General features: G+C 36.8%; 1 protein-coding gene and 1 pseudogene across 5 annotated transcripts in view; one reads left to right on the top strand and one right to left on the bottom strand.

The window, feature by feature from the left end:
* Eml5 (EMAP like 5) overlaps positions 1-14,877 on the bottom strand; it is a 190,995-nt gene that overhangs the window by 53,263 nt on the left and 122,855 nt on the right. For all 5 annotated transcript variants that reach the window (XR_006851029.2, XM_046440696.2, XM_046440697.2 and 2 more), the window contains exons 22-23: positions 1,711-1,863; positions 477-608 (exon numbers count right to left, since the gene is read on the bottom strand). Coding sequence is in view for 4 of the 5 variants with exons in the window: in XM_046440696.2 (XP_046296652.1) it covers positions 477-608; positions 1,711-1,863 (285 nt within the window). In the remaining variant the exon portion in view is untranslated. The remainder of the gene's footprint in view (positions 1-476; positions 609-1,710; positions 1,864-14,877) is intronic.
* On the top strand, positions 2,389-3,073 carry LOC124090412 (protein C1orf43-like; annotated as a pseudogene).

Here is a 14,877-nt window from a genome sequence, read left to right as displayed (position 1 = left end):
CTTATCAAACACTGTCATAAAATACAAAGATACTCATTAAATTATGCTATATAATTATGGTTATTTTTAGGAAATGCATATTAACTAATAGGAAAAGGAGGTTAAAATACTCATTAACATTTATATTTCCAAATCTGAAGTTTGTCAAACTTATCAGATAATAACTAGTACATTACCTAACTAAAAATCTTTATGTACAATATGTTGATATTATTCCACAAACTAAACAACTTATTACTGTACTGTCATTTGAATGACATAAGGTAAAGTACTAAGAAAGTTTACAGCATTCCCTTTTAGATATAAAATAAAGTAGTGGAAAATAATTTTGAGAATACAGTTTATTTTTCACAAGGTTTTTGATTCTAACAAGATCCAAACAAATCATGTTTAGCTACACTAAATCAAATTTTAGTGTAATAAAATTTATTTATAAATCAAACTTTTATTAAATATTAAACTGTTTGAAGTCTTACCTCTAATATCCCAATCAATATGGGTTATGCAACTTGTAGCTCCTTTGCATATTCCCACTCGTTTACTACTCATTACATTATATATATCTATAAAGCTGTCATGGGATGCCACAGCCAGATATTTCCCAGATCCTACAACAGAAACATATTTTGGCATTTTCTACTTGTGGAAATGTTTTTACACTCTGCAACTAGAGTTAATTTTCTTAATATCTTTTTGGAGAAATCTTAGGTGCTTCATAAGTTACCTAGTATTGAACAGATGTATTAAATGATAAATGATTACATTTTCAAGTACATTAATAACTAACAAGGGGCTGGGGCTGTAGGTCACTGGTGGAGTGCCTGCCTTGCATGTGTGAAGCACTGGGGTTGATCCTCAGCAAGACATAAAAATAAATAAATAAAATAAAGGTATTGTGTCCATCTACAATTTAAAAAAAATAACATAATAAAGTAAATTTTAGTGAAACAAATTAGTTCAGTGGAGAGCAAACTGTCAAAATTATATATGATGTAATTTTGGTATGTTTTCATGACCAAAAAAACTCTTTAAATTTAGAAAAAAAAGATCTAGACCAACATAAGTAAATTTTGCTTAATATTGTATTGTATTATAATATATTATAGTAGGTTTTTTAAAAAACTGTATTATAGTAGGTTTTTTAAAAAAATGTTGTTAGTTATAGATGGACACAATATCTTTATTTATTTTTATGTGATGCTGAGGATCGAACCCAGTGTCTAATACGTGTGAGGCAGGAGCCCTACCATAGAGCTATAGCCCCAGCCCTATAATAGGTTTGTAATAAATAATGAATGCAAGAAAACTGGTATGTATGAGTAAAATTAATGCATTTTCTTCCTTGTGGTGCTGGGGATTAAACCCAGGGTCTCTCACATGCTACGCTACATCCCCAGCACAAAGTAATACAATTTTAAAAGCACTAAGAATATCAAGAATGTCATGAAAACAGTCAAGCTCTTTTTATGTTACAAATGAGAAAGGTGAAGTTCAGAGTAGTGTCCTGGCCCAAGTCATATGGAAAATTTAGTAATAAGAATTAGCACTAAGCAAGATATTTGCATAATCAAATACAGGGCTTTTATTTCTTACTGCTCCTTCTAGTCAAAAAAGTAAAATTCCAAAATAAAACAAGCTAATATAAACCACACATTGATACATTTACTCATATTCAGACCAAAGTTAATAATCAAATAAATGCAATCTTACCAGGTGAAAATCTAATATCTGAAATAATATCTTTTCTGTGGTGAAAAGACACAAGATCCTCTAGAGTATCTGCATTTGCCATTAAGAAACTTCCATCATTGAGACCTACAGCTAAAGCTTTTCCATCAGGAGAAAAACAGCAACATCTTCCACCTGGTAAAGGAAGAAAAGAGTATGTATTAGGAAATTTTCTTTTTTAAAAAATACATGCTTGAAGGACCTTTAATTTCAAAGAAGATGCCTATATTTATTATGGCTTCAAATCAACATAAAAAAGGAGTCAAGAGATGCAGATGAAGTTTTCTATGAAAATTCCAGTAAGAAATTCTAAAAAAAAAAAAAATTAAACTCATTTCTAAATGTAACCAAAGTGAGTACTGATATTTGTCTTAAAAGAAATTAAGCTGAAAAAAAAAGTTGAGATTGCCTGTCTGATCCAAGTGCTGGGAGGGGTTACAGGAAGGTGTCATCCTCCTTTCCTAGTCCCCCAGGCACTATGTTTTCAGACAAGGTCTGGCTTGATCTCCCCCCATAAGCAAATGGCCGGCAAACTCCAGGGAATCCAGGCATGGTTGCTTCTTCCCTGCAGCCTTGGCTAACAAGGCAGAGCAGTGGGAAAACCATGCAGTTCTGTGTGGGGAGGCAGTCCTGGGTGAATGTTGTGCCTGGGTGCATGTGATGGCCTACAGGAGCCTGATATTTGTACTGCTATTTATTTTTGTGAAGAAGCAATCATGCACTTGCAAATGAACCTACACGGGACCCCATGTCCCTGTGGGACACAATGTTCCCAAAGACTTAAAAGAGGAGAATGACACTCAACTCTTCAGTGTTCAGAACATCAAGTATGAATCCCAGCAACTTGCAGACGCAAGTCTGCTACAACTGGAAACCCAGGTAAATCAAAGTTGCTACAACTATTTGTACAGGATGAAACTTTTGGATGCCATCCTTGCCTCTGAGATCCCATTTCATGCTGAAGGCTGGCACCACCGTTCCTTAATGGGCAATAATTTCTGCTCCTCCTTGCTAGATCTGTGAAACACTATTACTCCTTTCAAAGTTGTATGGAAGACCCTCACGGATACCCTGCTGAATAGCCAGGCACTAGCCTGCTGTGAGACAGGGGTGTTTAGTTAGAGTGAGTACCTGTGCCATCAAGAGACCCTAAGTGAGCTGGCCACCATGGTCAAGGCAAGAATTGGGAACTTACCAGCACCAACCATCAGCTGGAGACCTCATTCCCCTGAAATCTCCCCAGCTATCCAGGTGACATAAGTCCCTCCCCTCCGGTCAGAAGAGCAAATGTGTCAAGATTCCTGGAATTGAGGAGCTTTATGTGGCATTTATACACAATGGAGTATTACTCAGCATTAAAAAATGACAAAATCATGGCATTTGCAGGGAAATGGATGGCATTAGAGCAGATTATGCTAAGTGAAGCTAGCCAATCCCTAAAAAACAAATGCCAAATGTCTTCTTTGATATAAGGAGAGCAACTAAGAACAGAGCAGGGAGGAAGAGCATGAGAAAAAGATTAACATTAAATAGGGATGAGAGGTGGGAGGGAAAGGGAGAGAGAAGGGAAACTGCATGGAAATGAAAGGAGACCCTCATTGTTATACAAAATTACATATAAGAGGAAGTGAGGGGAAAGGGAAAAAAAACAAGGGAGAGAAATGAAGTACAGTAGATGGGGTAGAGAGAGAAGATGGGAGGGGAGGGGAGGGGAGGGGGGATAGTAGAGGATAGGAAAGGCAGCAGAATACAACAGACACTAGTATGGCACTATGTAAAAACGTGGATGTGTAACCGATGTGATTCTGCAATCTGTATATGGGGTAAAAATGGGAGTTCATAACCCACTTGAATCAAATGTATGAAATATAATATGTCAAGAGCTTTGTAATGTTTTGAACAACCAATAATAAAAAAAGAAAGAAAGAAACAACAACAAAAAAAGGATGCCTATAACACATTGGAGAGCACTTTGATGGAGCTGAAGGACTCTCACTGCAGACTGAGCCAGACAGATGTGATATACGAGGTAGGCTACCTGCTAGGCAGCTCTCAAGAAATCTGGCTCAGTAGACCCAAACTGTGTTAGACAAAGCTCCTGTTGTGTCCAGGGTTCTTAGAGCTTGTGTATAAAAGGTCATTCTCCAACCCTTTCTTATAGGTTTTTTTAAGAACATCAGCTACGATTTTATTTCTCCCCAGTAGCATTTTTTTTTTCTGGATTTGAATTCATATGTCATTCTTGTTTCTATCAAAGCTTCCTTAAACAAAAACTTGTTTTTGGCCATAGTTCCCCTACTCGGTTCTAGACCATTTAATCCCAAAGAGTAGAAGTAAGGTGTCTTCCCCATTGTACTCAATCCATTGGTAACCTCTGGGTTTAGGTTGTCTCAGAGTTGTTTGGTGGAAAAGGCAGACAGGAACTGGGGTTGCAGGCAGTGAGGAAGTGTGTGTTATGTGCAACAACTTACCCTGGTACTCCACTTAAACCAAGATGTGTTGAAACTTTAACACAACTTTCCTCATATGCAAGGATCTGCCCTTCTACCTCCATTCAATCTTCTTGTGAATACACTGAATAAAAGAGAATGTTCTGATACCTGATATGATCTATTCCAACATACAAGATGGTATACAGGAATGGTTTTCCCTAATAAGGCAGTGTACTGGTCTGACTTTAGTTGTTGAATAAAATGAACTATTAAAAAGCAACAACACAGGGCTGGGATTGTGGCTCAGCAGTAGAGCGCTTGCCTAGAGTGGGTGGGACCCGGGTTCTATCCTCAGCACCACATAAAAATAAAGGCATTCTGTTGTGTCCATCTATACCTAAAAAATAAATATTAAAAAAATGCAACAATACAGAAATTAAGTTGATGAAAAAGAAAAAGAGATTTTACCTATTAACTAACAAATGCCAATAACATAAGTGGAAACTTTTGGGGGTGGGGGGAGAAGACTGCTATCTTAGTAGATTCTACCCAAGAAATCAGAAATTTAGGAAATGAGGCCATCTTTTAAAATGTTTTTTAAAATTTGAAAATAGGTTCTGCCTTTTCTTTTTTAAAGACAAACCCTTGGGAGTTTTAATTCTATTTTGTACTTGCCCTATGGGGCCTCCACTGCTTTTCTATGGGAGACACTCTTAATTTAACAGATGAGAATATTTTGAAAACAAAACAAAACAAAATAAAAGGGAAATTTGACAATAGGTAATTATTAAAGATAGAAAAATCTAGGTTTCAAAACTACGCAAATGATATTAATATTATTGTTAGTATTAATTTTTTTAAAAAAGGTTAGTACTACACTGATAAATACAGAACAATGGGCTTACTCTGACAGCAAGAGATGCAGCAAGCATACAAAAACCCTAAGGCTTTTGAACCTTTCATGAAATAAGATGGAAGAGGGATGGGGTACAGCTGTTACAGAATGAGAATAAGTAGTCATCTAATTAACAAGCATAAACTGGCAATGAAGAAATGTAGGATGTAATTTGAGATCTGAGAGTCGAGAGATGACCTGGAGCAGGATGACAGCCGTGGAAATGATGAGAAGTGGTAGGATTTGGACATGTTTGAAAATACATATGAAAGAACTTTAACCAACTGAGTGTAGAGTAAGTGGTGGTTTCTGCTTCAATGGTGATGCCTAAGAAGTTCAATTGAAGACAGCAAAGAGCCAGTTTGACATATTAATTCTTCTCTGGAGATCAGGGGGTACAGGCAAGAGATATAAAAATATGAGGCAACAGCATATAGATGGCAGTTACATCCATGAAATAGAATAAGAACTTTTTCTTAATTTTATTGCTGCTTAGCTCCAAATTCACTATTTTAATCCCATTATTTTTTACTGAAACTGAATCCTATAAACATTTTTCCTTTGCCAACTGATTTGATTTGTGCTAGTAAAGGTACTAGAGGGACAGTGCAAGGCCAAAGCAGAAGGAAGGAACTTTGCTTCCTTCTGGTGTCTAGACATTAGCAGATTAATGTTTTTTTTTTTCCTACCATTATAACAAAGGATTTCCTAGACCAGTTGTGACACATGTCCTCTGGCAAATTTCTTTACCACTGGTAGGTGGTACAGGGTCCTGTGGCATGCATGCACTCTCCACAGAGAGTGGTAGAGGAGTTTGATCTTCAAGTTCATTAGCCTTAAATATAGTAGCTGCCTTCTGCAGTTGCTCCTTATACATCTCTTAAAATATTTTTAAGCCTTCTACTAGTTAACCACCTTATATTAGTTAACACATCATAGTCTTTGGGCTTGAGCACAGTGCTGAGTCCTTACCAGTAGGAAACGGGATGCTGATAATCCAAGGCATGCACTGGTGTCACAATTAATCAAGTTACTAATCCTGCCGTTGACTGTAATAAACTACCTATTAAAGTTAATGCCTTGGAAGCCCAAGAGGCTGCTGCCCTTGACCACTATAATAATGATGACTACAAAGACAAGTAAAAAGACAGTGTTGTGAAACAGATTCCTCTGACTGCATGAAGAATCTATACAGAAAGACGTAACGAGCTCAGGTCCTTAAATTCCTAGCATGAATTGCAGTCTGAGAAAGCTTCCACAGCGAGTATAAAAGAATACCTGACATTATAGTCACTAAAATCTAAACACAAATTTCACTGTCTGCAGATATAGAATGTCAACTGAATTATACAGCTTCACTAAATTTCTTGTATGAAAATTAGGGAGCCAGTGCAACCCTTATGGAAAGCAGTTTGGTTGTGATTAAAAAAAACTATAAAAAATGAGAGGGTGGGCCAAACTTGATCCATAAGTTGATGCTTGTTGTAAAGGAATAAATCTAAAAGCTTAGGAAGGTAGGAAGTTGCTGCTCCTTTTTTTTCAGTGTTGGGGATCAAACCCAGGGCCTCAAAAAACTTGGAATGGAACCACCATTTGACCCAGCTATTCCACTCCTCAGTTTATACCAAAAGAACTTAAAAATCAGCACACTACAGTGATGCAGCCACATCAATGTTTATAGCAACTCAACTTACAATAGTTAAACTATGGAGCTAACCTAGGTGCCCTTCAACAGATGAATGGATAAAGAAAATGTGGTATATAGACACAATGGAATATTACTCAGCCCTAAAGAATAATGAAATTATGGCATTCTTAGGTAAATGAATTGAACTGGAGAATATTATGCTAAGAAAAATAAGCCAATCCCCAAAAGCAAAGAATGGATGTTTTCTCTGATAAACAGATGCCAATCCATAATGGGGGAGGGTTGGGAAAAATAGAGGTACTTTGGATTAGGCAGAGAGGAGTGAAGGGAGGGGAGGAGATATGGGGGTAAGAAGGATAGTGGAATGAACTGAACATTACTACCAAATGTACATATGATTACACAAACAGCATGATTCTACATCATGTACAACCAGAGGAATGAGAAGTATACTCCATTTTATGTATGATGTGTCAAAATGCATTCTACTGTCATGTATAACTAATTAGAACAAAATTTTAAAAAAGAAATAAAATTAGGGCACCAAAAGGGCACATCTCGTTGGACTTAAACAAAGGTAAGATCTCAAACTTCTGTTTTTCTGAGTCTCACCTGCTTTCTTTCCCTGTGTTTAAGAAGTCTGACCTTTTGGGGCAATTGCCTTGCAAAGGAATGCTCATCTTTCTGAAGAACTAGCATAACTACCCGTTGCCACTAGACTCATAATTTGGGTCAAATCTCAGCATGCTGTAGGGCAGAGATGAGTAAATTTTTATTAAAGGAATAGACAGTACATGTTTTCAGTTTTGCAGGCCATATAATATCGGTCATAGCTACTCAACTCTGTTACTGTACTGTAGTGCAAAACCAGCTCCAGACAACACATAAGTAAATGGGCATGGTTGTGATAAAAAAAAAAAAAACTATAAAAATGAGAGGGTGGGTCAAACTTGATCCATAAGTTGATGCTTGTTGTAAAGGAATGAATCTAAAAGCTTAGGAAGGAAGAAAGTTGCTGCTTCTTTTTTTTTTTTTTTTTTTTTTTCAGGGTTGGGAATCAAACCCAAGGCCTCATGCATGCCAGGCAAGTGCTCTACCACTAAGCTACATCAACAGCACAGGGAGGTATGAATGTTAAAGCAGATTTTTCATTAGCAACCTCATACCCACCCACCCACCAACCATATCTACCCCTTCCCCTAAAGTCTAGAAATAGTTCCTTCACTAAGGCAATGACATATTAAGGGCAGCACCTGCATCTTAGTAAGCCCTGTAACTGTTCTCCTATGTAGGTCAGGAATGACCATAGGAGAGGTTGCCATTGATATGGGCTCCCTGATTCAACAGGAACCTTGAAGAAGCAGAGGCCAAGTGGCAGCTCTTAATCACTAAAGCCAAAATAGATTCTTTTACAGAAAAGGACGGGAGGAATGTACTGATAATCAGAATACTTTAGTCTGTAGGGATTTCTGTTGATGGCTAATTAAGCACATTTCTGTATGAATGAAATAGGTAGGCTACCAGATTAACAATTTATTTAACAGAAGAAACTTCAGATGTGGTGGCTAAAAACCTGACTTAAATTCCCACAATGGAGAACCATAGATTCTCAACCAGTTTTCAGACCTAAGCCAATGTTTATACAAGGAGCCCCTTACTGAGGGGGAGGCTAGAATCCAGTAGAACTATCATAAATATATGACACATATCTTCTCCCAAGGGAACTGTGGCCACTTAAGAGAATGGCCGCAAATTGGAAAAAGAAAATATCCAAAGTTTCAAGGATTACTACACATAAAATCTGAATTGATTCTAATTTTTAGGACACAAAATGATGTTATTTTCTACCATTGTGAAACATTATGGGGATCATATATAATAGATGAAATCTTAGGTCAAGTTTGAATCACAGTAGGACCCACCCAATTCCTAAATTACAATACTTGGCAACTGGTAGACTCTTCCATGCTACTGTTATAATCCATGGGCTAAAGGTCACTATGATACAAAGAACTGGGTGGAAGCCTCTGGAGATTCCCTTCTCTACCAAGACGATAAACCAGAAGCAAAATGTTGAGCCCAAGAATTATAAAAATCAGTAACACTATCAAATACTTGAAATATGCAGGAGTAGGGATATCTATCATATCATGTAAAATTGCCTGTTGGGTCTATATTAAAATTAGATGAATTTTAGATAATAACTGAATAATAAATTTAATCAGGTAGTGACTCCAATTGAAACTGATCCTCCAGATGTACCATCTTTACTGGAACAAATTAATGCAGCTCCTAACATTTGGTGTGCAGTCATTGCTACTAGACTCATTGCCTTGGTTAATGCTTTTTTTCTCCTTACCAATTTGAAAGGACCACCAAAAGCAGTTTGCTTTTACCTGGCTTGTACCTGAGTATACCTTCAAAGCCTTGCCTCAGGGTTATTTCAACTCTCCTGTTCTCTGCCATAATATAGTCCACAGAGATCCTGAGGGTCTTGACATTTCACAAAACATCTCAATGGTCCACTACATTGATGACATTATGCTGAATGGATCTGGGAAGCAGGAAGCAACAAGTACTTTAGATGCCTTAGTAAGACATGTGAATCAAGAAAGTGGCTGATAATAACTCAGCCACCTAGGCACCAGCCACATCAGTGATGTGTCTGATGTCTATTGGTCTGGAGTATGTCAAGATATTCCCTCCAAGGTAAAAGACAAGTTGCTGTACCTCCCATCACCTATCACATGAACAAAAGGAGCAAAACACTCTGTTAGCCTCATGGAAGCAACATACACTACATTTCAGAGAAGCTGCTTCTACCCACCTAACAAATAATTTTGCAAGTCACTGAAAGGCTTCCAACTTGCAGTGAGCACCAGAGCAAAAGAAGGAAAGCTGATTTTTCACTTGGGAAGAATGAGCCAGCAGATCCAATGACACTCAAAGTATATGTGGTACATAGGGATGCTATATGGAGCCACTAGAAAGCTACCCAAGGAAAATCATATTGAAGAACCACAGGATCCGAGAGCAAATTCCATGCTCTCCTTTACAGATAATTATTTTCCTTTTGAAAAGTAGCTTCTAGATTGCTACTAGACCTTGTCAGAGAGTAAATGCCTATGTCACTATGTATCCTATACTTCCAATCATGAATTGGAAGTACATGAGCAATCAAGCCATGGTTTGAGTGTGCACAGTGGCAATATATCAAGTGAAAATGATATACAACTAGTCTTTTTTCTTATTTGTCCTAATTGTTTGTTTGTGTGTGTGTGTGTGTGTGTGTGTGTGTGTGTGTCAGTGCTGGGGATAGAACCAAGGGCCCTGTGCATGTGAGGCAAGCACTCTACCAACTAAGCTATATCCCCAGCCCTTTTTTTGCTGTTGTTCTAATTAGTTATACATGACAGCAGAATGCATTTAGATTCATTGTACACATATGGAGCACAACTTTTATCTGGTTGTACACGATGTTGAGTTGCACCATATTTGCAGTCATACATGTACATAGGGTAATGATGTCCATATCATTCCACCATGTTTCCTACCCCATGTGCCCTCCTCTCCCTATTCTCCCCTTTGCTTAATTAAAGTTCCTCCATTCTTCTCCTACCCCCCATTATAGATCAGCAACCACTTATCACAGAGAACACTGGGCCTTTGGTTTTTTTGGGATTGGGCTTACTTCATTTAGAATGATATTCTCCAACTCCATCCATTTACCCGCAAATGCCATAATTTTATTCTCTTTTAATGCAGAATAATATTTCACTGTGTATATGTACCACAGTTTTTTTTTATACATTCATCTATTGAAGGACATCTAGGTTGGTTCCATAGTTTAGCTATTGTGAATTGAGCTGCTATAAACATTGATGTGGCTGCATCACTATAGTATGCTGATTTTAAGTCCTTTGGGTATAGACCGAGGAATGGGATAGCTGGGTCTAATGGTGGTTCCATTTCAAGTTTTTAAAGGAATCTCCATATTGCCTTCCAGAGTGGTTGCATCAATTTGCAGTGCCACCAGCTATGTATGAGTGTACCTTTTTCCCCACACCCTTGCCAACAATTATTGCTTGTATGCTTGATAACTGCCATTCTGAATGGAGTGAGATGAAATCTTAGTTTTGATTTCTATTTCTCTTTTTTTATTAAATTATTTATTCTAATTTGTTATATATGATGGCAAATGCAATTCATTTCATATTACACATATAGAGCACAATTTTTCAAGTCAATACACAAAGTATTTTCACACCTTCTGTGTCTTCATACATGTGCTTAGGATGTCTAACTCATTCCACCATCATTCCTACCCTCTTGCCCCTACCCCACTTCTCCCTCCCCTTTGCCCTATCTAAAGTTCCTCCATTCCTCCCATGCTCCCCTTCAACTGCCATTATGAGTCAGCACCCTCAAATCAAGAAAACATTCAACCTTTGGTTTTCGGGGATTGGTTTACTTCACTTATTATTATATTCTCCAACTCCATCCATTTACCTGCAAATGCCATGATTTTATTCTTTTTTAATGCTGAGTAATGTTCCATTGTGTATATATACCAAAGTTTCCCTATCCATTCATCTACTGAAAGGTATCTGGGTTGGTTCCACAATTTAGCTATTGTGAATTGTGCTGCTATAAACATTGATATGGCTGTGCCCCTATAGTATACTGTTTTAATGTTGTTTAGGTATAGGTTGAGGAGTGGGATAGCCAGATCAAATGGTAGTTACATTCCAAGTTTTCCAAGGAATCTCCATACTGCTTTTCATATAGGCTGCACTAATTTGCAGTCCCACCAGCAATGTATGAGTGTGCCTTTTCCCCCACATCCTCACCGACACACACTGTTGTTCGTATTCTTGAGAGGTGCCATTCTGACTGAATGAATATTTTTTTCATATGTTTGTTGATCAATTGTATATATTATTCTGAGAAGTGTCTGTTCAGTTCCTTAGCCCACTTATTGACTGGGTAATTATTATTTTTTTTTTGGTGTTACATTTTTTGAGTTCTTTATATATCCTGGAAATTAGTGCTCTATCTGATGTGCACATAGTAAAGATGTTCTCCTGCTCTGTGGACTCTCTCTTCACATTCTTGATTAATTCCTTTTCCGAAAAGAAGCTCTTTAGTTTGAACCCATCTCATTTATTAATTCTTGGTTTTATTTCTTGCACTTTAGGATCTGGTTAAGGAAATCAGGATCTAACTGACATGGTAAAGAACTGGGCCTACTTTTTCTTCTATTAGGCACAGGTTCTCTGGTATAATTCCTAGGTCCTTGATCCACATTGAGTTTTGTGCACGGTGAGAGATAGTAATTTAATTTCACTTTGCTGCATGTGGATTTCCAATTTTCCCAGCACCATTTGTTGAAGATGCTATCTTTTCACCACTGTATGTTTTGGGCACCTTTGTCTAGTATGAGATAACTGTATTTATGTGGGTTTGTTTCTGGTCTTTTATTCTTTACCATTGGACTACATGTCTTTTTTGGGGCCAATATGATGCCATTTTTGTTACTATAGCTCTGTAATATAGTTTAAGGTATGGTATTATGATGCCTCCTGCTTCACTCTTCTTGCTAAGGATTTCTTTGTCTATTCTGGGTCTCTTATTTTTCCAAATGATTTTCATGATTGTTTTTTCTATTTCTATGAAGAATGTTGCTGGTATTTTAATTGGAATTGCATTAAATCTGTATAATGCTTTTGGTAGTATGGCCAGTTTGACAATATTAATTCTTCCTATCCAAGACATGGGAAATCTTTCCATCTTCTAAGGTCTTCTTCAATTTCTTTCTTTAGTGTTCTTCATTGTACAGGTATTTCACCTCTTTTGTTAGATTGATTCCCAAGTTTTTTTTTTTTGAGGCTGTTGTGAGTGGGGTAGTTTTCCTAATTTCTCTTTCTAAGGGTTCAGCACTGATGTATAACAATGCATTTGATTTATGGGTATTGATTTTATATCCTGCTACTTTGCTGAATTCATTTATTAATTCTAGAAGTTTTCTGGTGGAGTTTTTTTGGATCCTCAAAGTATAGAATCATATTGTCAGCAAATAGTGATATTTGAGTTCTTCTTTTCCTATGCATATCCCTTTAGTTTCTTTTATTTGTCTAATTGCTCTGGATAGTTTTTCAAGGAGTATGTTGAATAGGAGTGGTGAGACAGGGCATCCCTGTCTTGTTCTAGTTCTTGGAGAACTCCCAATTTAGAATGATGTTGGCCTTGGGCTTAGCATAGACATCTTTTACAATGTTGAGGTATATTCCTACTATCCCTAGTTTTTCTAGTGTTTTGAACATGAAAGGGTATTGTATTTTATATCAAATGATTTTTCTGCATCTATTGAAATCATATGATTTTTATCTTTAAGTCTAAGATGTGATGAATTATGTTTATTGATTTATGTATGTTGAACCAACCTTGCATCCTGGGATGAACCCCATTGGAACATGCGATTTGCCTGAATTTTATTGAGAATTTTTGCAACTATGTTCATCAAGGATATTGGTTGGAAGTTTTCTTTCCTTGATGTGTCTTTGTCTGATTTTGGTATCAGGTTGATGCTAGCCTCATAGAATGAGTTTGGAAGGGTTCCCTCCTTTTCTGTTTCATGGGATAATTTGAGGAGTATTGGTATTAATTCTTCTTTGAAGGTCTTGTAGAACTCAGCTGAGATTCTGACTGGTCCCAGACTTTTCTTAGTTGTTAGGCTTTTTTTTAAAAAAAATATTTTTTAGTGTTTACGGATCTTTATTTTATTCATTTATTTATATGCAGTACTGAGAATTGAACATGTGAGGCAAGCAGTCTACCACTGAGCCACAACCCCAGCCCAGTTGGTAGGCTTTTGATACTGTCTTCTATTTCATTGCTTGAAACTGATCTATTTAAGTTGTGTATGTTCTCCCTATTCAGGATGGCCAGATCATATTTTCAAGAAATTTGTTAGTGTCTTCAATATTTTCTATTTTATTGGAGTATAAATTTTCAGAATAGTATCTACTTATCTTCTGTATTTCAACAGTATCTGTTGTGATATTTCCATTTTCCTCACAAATTTTAGTAATTTGAGTTTTCTCTCTCTTTCTTTTCGTTAGAATGACTAAGGGGTTGTCAATTTTATTCATTTTTTCAAAGAAAAAAGCTTTTTATTTTGTCATTTTTTTCAATTGTTTCAATTTCATTGATTTCAGCCCTGATTTTAATTATTTCCTGTCTTCTACTGCTTTTAGTGTTGATTTGATCTTCTTTTTCTGGTGCCTTGAGCTGTAATGTCAAGTCATTTAAATGTTGACTTTTTCTTTTTTAATGAATGAGCTTAGTGAAATGAACTTTCCTCTTAGCACTGCCTTTATAGTCAAAGATTAGTCTTGGAAAGATCTGGAAGTTGTAAGTAATGTATGTAAACAGGTGGCTCAAAACCCTTTGACAATTTCTGCTACAATGCCGTATCCTTCTCTCAATCTATTCCTATGGTCTCATGGATGTTCCTTATGATCAATTCATTGTGGAAGAAAAAATTTGAGCCACACTTATATTTCTCTATATATTGGCACCCATAAGAAAGCACTACAACCTTGCTTGGAAATGACCCTGAAGGATAGAAGTGAAGGTAAAACCTCCCAGTGAGCAGCACTTCAAGCACTACATCTAGTTTTTCACTTTGCAGTCAGAGATAACAAGATGTGCAGATTTGTATTGATTCGTTTGTATTTGCTAACAAACTGGATTAACAGTTAGGGACTTGGAAGAAACAGGAGTGTTAAGATTAGACACAAGGAAATCTGGAAAATAGAAGGATAAAGATCTCAGAGAGGGCATAGGCAGTGAAATTTTTTGTATCCAAAGGAATACTTACCAAAGGAATCCACTACAGAGAATGCTGTTAATAGTAAAACACACAAAGTGATATGCTCTAAGGATATCAGTCAGCCTCTTTTCCTAGTCACTTAGCACTTGCTCAGTGGACTGATGTTGGCAAAGATAGAGCTTGAGCTAAAAAATATGGGCTTCTCCTTACCAAAGCTGATCTTACTGCGCAGTGTATAATCTGTTAATAGCAAAGACCAATGGAACTCATAATAGGGATACAAATCAGTTACTTGGTAACATGTTGATTATATTGGATCACTTCCATTATGGAAGGGGCA

Source organism: Marmota monax, unplaced genomic scaffold, assembly GCF_021218885.2.
Source record: "Marmota monax isolate L192 unplaced genomic scaffold, Marmota_monax_Labrador192_F-V1.1 WCK01_AAM20220418_F8-fsc00017, whole genome shotgun sequence".
Classification (NCBI taxonomy): Eukaryota; Metazoa; Chordata; class Mammalia; order Rodentia; family Sciuridae; genus Marmota; species Marmota monax.
Note: the sequence above shows the minus strand (reverse complement) of the source record. Positions and strands in the feature narration are given on the sequence as shown.